Source organism: Rhinopithecus bieti, unplaced genomic scaffold (assembly GCF_001698545.2).
Source record: "Rhinopithecus bieti isolate Rb0 unplaced genomic scaffold, ASM169854v2 scaffold_25291, whole genome shotgun sequence".
NCBI lineage: Eukaryota > Metazoa > Chordata > Mammalia > Primates > Cercopithecidae > Rhinopithecus > Rhinopithecus bieti.
This window is the reverse complement of record NW_016811667.1, coordinates 210,630-215,612: the sequence shown is the minus strand read 5'-3', so window position 1 is coordinate 215,612 and position 4,983 is coordinate 210,630. Positions and strand designations below refer to the sequence as shown.

The following is a 4,983-nucleotide window of genomic DNA, read 5'->3' as shown; positions in this document are numbered from 1 at the left end:
CCCGACACACACACACACACACACACACACAAGGTATAGGCCAGCCTTTAAGGACCTGCAGGGGCTCAGCACTTTCAAATTGGACCTAAGAAGATTCTTGGGATTTTGTATCCCATAGGTATCATTCAATTGACAGGCCCAAGACTACTTCGATAGGGGAGGAGGTCTTTTCACAAAGGGAAAGCAGAATGCAGTGACTGAAAGGAAGGGGTAGGGACCTAGACAGGTAATGTCAACTGATGTCCACACCAAGGTCTCAAGAGGATGTCACATGAAGAGGAATCAATCAAAGGGTAATTTCCAGAACTGTGCTGAAAAGACAAGCTCCAAGCTGGGTCATTCTGAGGATTTCATCAGAGCAAGACAAGGCAGTCTAGTTACGGACTTATCCTTCCAGAAACTGGGGACAGGCAGGAACTAAGTGAGAAACAGACCCCAGCCAGGAGTTAGGATTTGCAGATGGGATGACTCACGGAAGGGAGAGAAATCTGGGAAAAGAGGGGTGTGGTTTAGGCATCCAGGAGATACTACATATAAAACATCTGGCAGAAGTCCAGATGGTACATGATGCATGCATAACAAATGTTCACTTTCTGCCAAGGGTGTCCAGGAGGCAATGCCTATCTGAAGAGCTGAGGGATGGAGCAGCAGACAAAAGTCCAGGCTGAACTAGAGAGGTCCTGGCCTGTTGTCCTCAAATTGAGGGCAGGAGAATTGCAGAGGAGGCTGTGGGCATCTGGGTGTATTTTCACAACAGCTAGGCTAGGTAAGGGCAAGGGATGGCAAGCAGCTCTTGATATTTTTAGTAGGGAGTAGGATGAGTAAACATAGGAAGGACTCAAGGAAACAACCACTTTGCATGACTCAGATGCAAAAAAAGACATTAAGACAGAAGATAGAAGGTGAGATGTTGGCAATGCTAGCAGTCCTCAGCAAAATGCTGCCTGAACTGTGTTCCAGAGCTGTGTTTCTCAAACTTTACTGTGCACATGAATCATCTGGGAATCATATTGGAATGCAGATTCTGAATTGGTCGTTCTAGGGTGAGGACTAACCAGCTCCCAAGTGATGCTGATGCTGCCAATCCAGGGACTAAAGTGAGTGGTAAGGCTTTTTATGACACTGTTAAGATGCTCATAGAGGCTCTGGGCCAAAGGCTCTGGTCAACAGCATACAGAAAACTCAGATTAAACAAAGTTTAGGGGATGAACAGAAGTACTGAAATTTAGTGTTTCGGAACCTACAGGACCACAGGAACTACTTTTTTCCTGGAAAACCTATTATTATCTCACAGAAACCTGTGCAGGAAAAGCTTCCTTAAGAGACCCTAAACTATAAAACCCTGCTCCCACTGAAGGAGTGCAGCACCACCCCCAAAGCCCTCTGGAAGAGGCCAAACTTCAGGTACACCGGAGCTGGGGCTTTCCCCTCTCTTCATCAGGTCTACTGGAGAAAAAGAGGGCTACAGAGAGATGCCTGTTGTACGAGTATGATTTCTCCTTCACTTCACTTCTAGATAAAAACATCTTACGCTGGAGTAAAGGAGAAGTACCTGAGTGAATACTGCTTTTCTGGTACCTACATTCTCTCCCTCCTTCTGCAAGGCTATCACTTCACAGCTGATTCCTGGGAGCACATCCACTTCATTGGCAAGGTAATTTGGGGGCCTGTTGGGCTGGGGGGAGGTTGGGGTTCAGTGGTAGTGACTGAAGCAGTTTGGGGCTTGAAAGAGGGAGGAGTCAGCCTAGTGTAGCTTTGGCCTGATGTTCTGTTCTACCATTATGCTTCGAACCCTGGCATTCTGTGTCAAGCCCTCCTGGGTCTGTTGGCCCACTGTGGGCATCCTCTCTAAGGACAGCTACTTGCATTTTCAGTTGTACCTTCCCACATAACAGTGACTAATTCCTTACAAAACAAAACACAAAATGAGATACATTAAAGTAACAGCATTTCAGCAGCTACAATGACTGTGTGCTGACTTCAGCAGTCCTCTGAAAGTCCCCTTCCATAAGCTGGGAAAGTATGATCATGGTTTCATCATCCTTGTTGGTTATTACTTCAAGGTTGACCAATCTGAAAGCTCTGTGTGAAGAAGGGGACTGAGTGGCTGTGAATGATGAGGCCATTGTTTAGAAGCCAGGCTTAGCATGAGTCCGGAAGAAGCAACTTCAATGCTGTGCTTTACCACAGCGCCACCTGCAGGTATCCAGGAATAGAGAACTCAGCTGAGCCACTCATGCTTGACCAAAAATACCCAGAGCAGTGTGTCTCTACCTTTTTAAGCCCATGCTCACTAGTGGGGAAAACATTTTACCCCCTGTATTAAATATGGTGATTTCAAGCAAAACAAAGCATTGAGACAGAGGGCTGTAGCAGGCCTGAGGATAACAGTGTTCTTACACTCTTGTCAGTGCTGATCTTGCTAATTCAAACTTAAATATTTTCCTTGTTATAATATTCCAGACTTCCTTTAATTCCAGCAGTTTATTTTGTTTGAAAGATTATACCTATGTCAAATTTAGGACTGACACATGAGGTAGTCATGATGCATGTGTGTATATACATTTTTTTAAAGAGACATGGTCTCACCCTGTCACCTAGGCTGGAATGAAGTGGTATGATCAGAGCTCACTGAAGCCTCAGACTCCTGGGATTAAGTGATCCTCCCCACCCAGGCTCCCAAATAGCTGAGACTACAGATGTGTTCCACCGTGTCCAGCTAATTTTATTTTCTGGAGAGAGAGGGTCTCACTATGTTGCCCAGGCTAGTCTCAAACTCATGGCCTCAAGTGATCCTCTCTCCTTGGCCTCCCAAAATGCTGAGATTACAGACATGAGCCAGCCAGTGATTTATATTGTTTGAATTCTTCCAGTGCATGATCCAATAATTCTAAGCCCTAGGTGATAACTCCTCTAACTCCTCCAACCACAAACAACAGACTTTCCCCACTGTTTACAGATCCAGGGCAGCGACGCCGGCTGGACTTTGGGCTACATGCTGAACCTGACCAACATGATCCCAGCTGAGCAACCATTGTCCACACCTCTCTCCCACTCCACCTATGTCTTCCTCATGGTTCTGTTCTCCCTGGTCCTTGTCATAGTGGCCATCATAGGCTTGCTCATCTTTCACAAGCCTTCGTATTTCTGGAAAGATATGGTATAGCAAGAGCAGCTGAAATATGCTGGCTGGAGTGAGGAAAAAAATTGTCCAGGGAGCGTTTTCCTCCATCGCAGTGTTCAAGGCCCTCCTTCCCTGTTTGCCAGGGCCAGTCTTGACCAGTGTGAAGCTTCCTTGGCTTTTACTGAAGCCTTTCTTTTGGAGCCATTCAACATCCTCTGCCTCAAGGACTTCCGGCAGGCACTGTCTCTTTCATGAGTTTTTCCCAGCTACCCCTTTCTCCTTTGTACTCTGTGCTTGTGTAGGTTTTCAAGACCTGACACCTTTCGTAATCTTTGCTTTATAAAAGAACAATATTGACTTTGTCTAGGAGAACTGAGAGTCCTGAGTCCTGTGATGGGAGGCTGAGCTGGCTGAAAGAAGAATCTCAGGAACTGGTTCAGTTGTACTCTTTAAGAACCCCTTTCTCTTTCCTGTTTGCCATCCATTGAGAAAGTCATACAATGCCTTTGGAGAAGGCAGACACACATTCCACTCCCAGCCTGCCCTGTGGGTAGGAGAATTTTCTACAGTAGGCAAATATGTGCTAAAGCCAAAGAGTTTTTTAAGAAATATATGTGCTCATGCAGTCAATACAGTTCTCAATCCCACCCAAAGCAGGGATGTCAATAAATCACATTCCTAGGTGATACCCAAATGCTACAGAGTGGAACACTCAGACCAGAGACTTGCAAAAAGCAGATGTACATATATGCATTCAAACATCAGGGCTTACTATGTGGTAGGTGGTATATACATATCACAAATAAAAATACGGTTACAACTCAGGGTCACAAAAAATGCATCTTCCAATGCATATTTTTATTATGGTAAAATATACATAAATACAATTCACCATTTTAACATTTAATTCATATTAAATACATACAAATCAGTGACATTTAGTACATTCACAGTGTTGTGCCACCATCACCACTATTTAGTTCCAGAACATTTACATCAACAATAAATTTTCTAGAGACAAGACTATCCTGGGTAGGCAGAAACCATAGATCTTTCTGTTTACAGCTGTGGAAACCAACTGTACCATAAAGATAGTTCATTGAGTTTTAAAGCCAAGCCACATCTTATTTTTCCAAGGTTTAATTTAGGGAGAGGGCAGCATTAGTGTGGAGTGGCATGCTTTTGCCCTATCATGGAATTTACACATCAGAATGTGCAGGAACCAAGTCTGCAGTGTTGCCACCCCTGTCACAAAACATGGGCTTTGTTTGCGTATTCCATGAAGCAGCAGCTATGGACTTTACCATGGAAACATGAAGAGACCCTGTACCCCTTTCCTTAAGGATTGCTGCAAGAGTTACCTGTTGAGCAGGATTGACTGGTGATGTTTCATTCTGACCTTTTCCCAAGCTCTCCATCTCTAGATCTGGGGACTGACTGTTGAGCTGATGGGGAAAGAAAAGCTCTCACACAAACCAGAAGCCAAATGTCCCTATATCTCTTGAAGTCACTTTTGACAACAGCCAGCTGAATATAAAAACTTAATAAAGCTGTGGAAAGGAACCCTTAATCTTCTTTTCTGCTACTTACATTAAATTCATTAAATCTTGATTAGGAATCAAAATTTGAATTGGGACATGTTCAAATTCTTTCTAGTGGTAGTTGCCGTATTATACTGTCATCACTGCTGTTGGTTGAGCATTTGTGGTGTACCACGCTGTGTGCTCAAGGGCATTACATTCATCTTCTCATTTAACCCTTACAACAATCCGAAGAAGGTAGGTATTACCATTCCCACCTCACAGAAACAGAAACTGAGGTTCAGAGAGGTTAAGTCATTTGCCCAAATGGCTGAGCCA

At 44.2% G+C, this 4,983-nt stretch overlaps 1 protein-coding gene across 7 annotated transcripts in view; it reads left to right on the top strand.

Annotated features, from left to right (window-relative positions):
• The window catches only part of ENTPD1 (ectonucleoside triphosphate diphosphohydrolase 1), a 164,045-nt gene extending 159,351 nt beyond the window's left edge, over positions 1-4,694 (top strand). For all 7 annotated transcript variants that reach the window (XM_017894589.1, XM_017894595.1, XM_017894588.1 and 4 more), the window contains exons 9-10: positions 1,517-1,654; positions 2,960-4,694. In XM_017894589.1, the coding sequence (XP_017750078.1) occupies positions 1,517-1,654; positions 2,960-3,166 (345 nt within the window). In that variant the 3' untranslated portion in view covers positions 3,167-4,694. The remainder of the gene's footprint in view (positions 1-1,516; positions 1,655-2,959) is intronic.
• Positions 4,695-4,983: the final 289 nt, after the last annotated feature.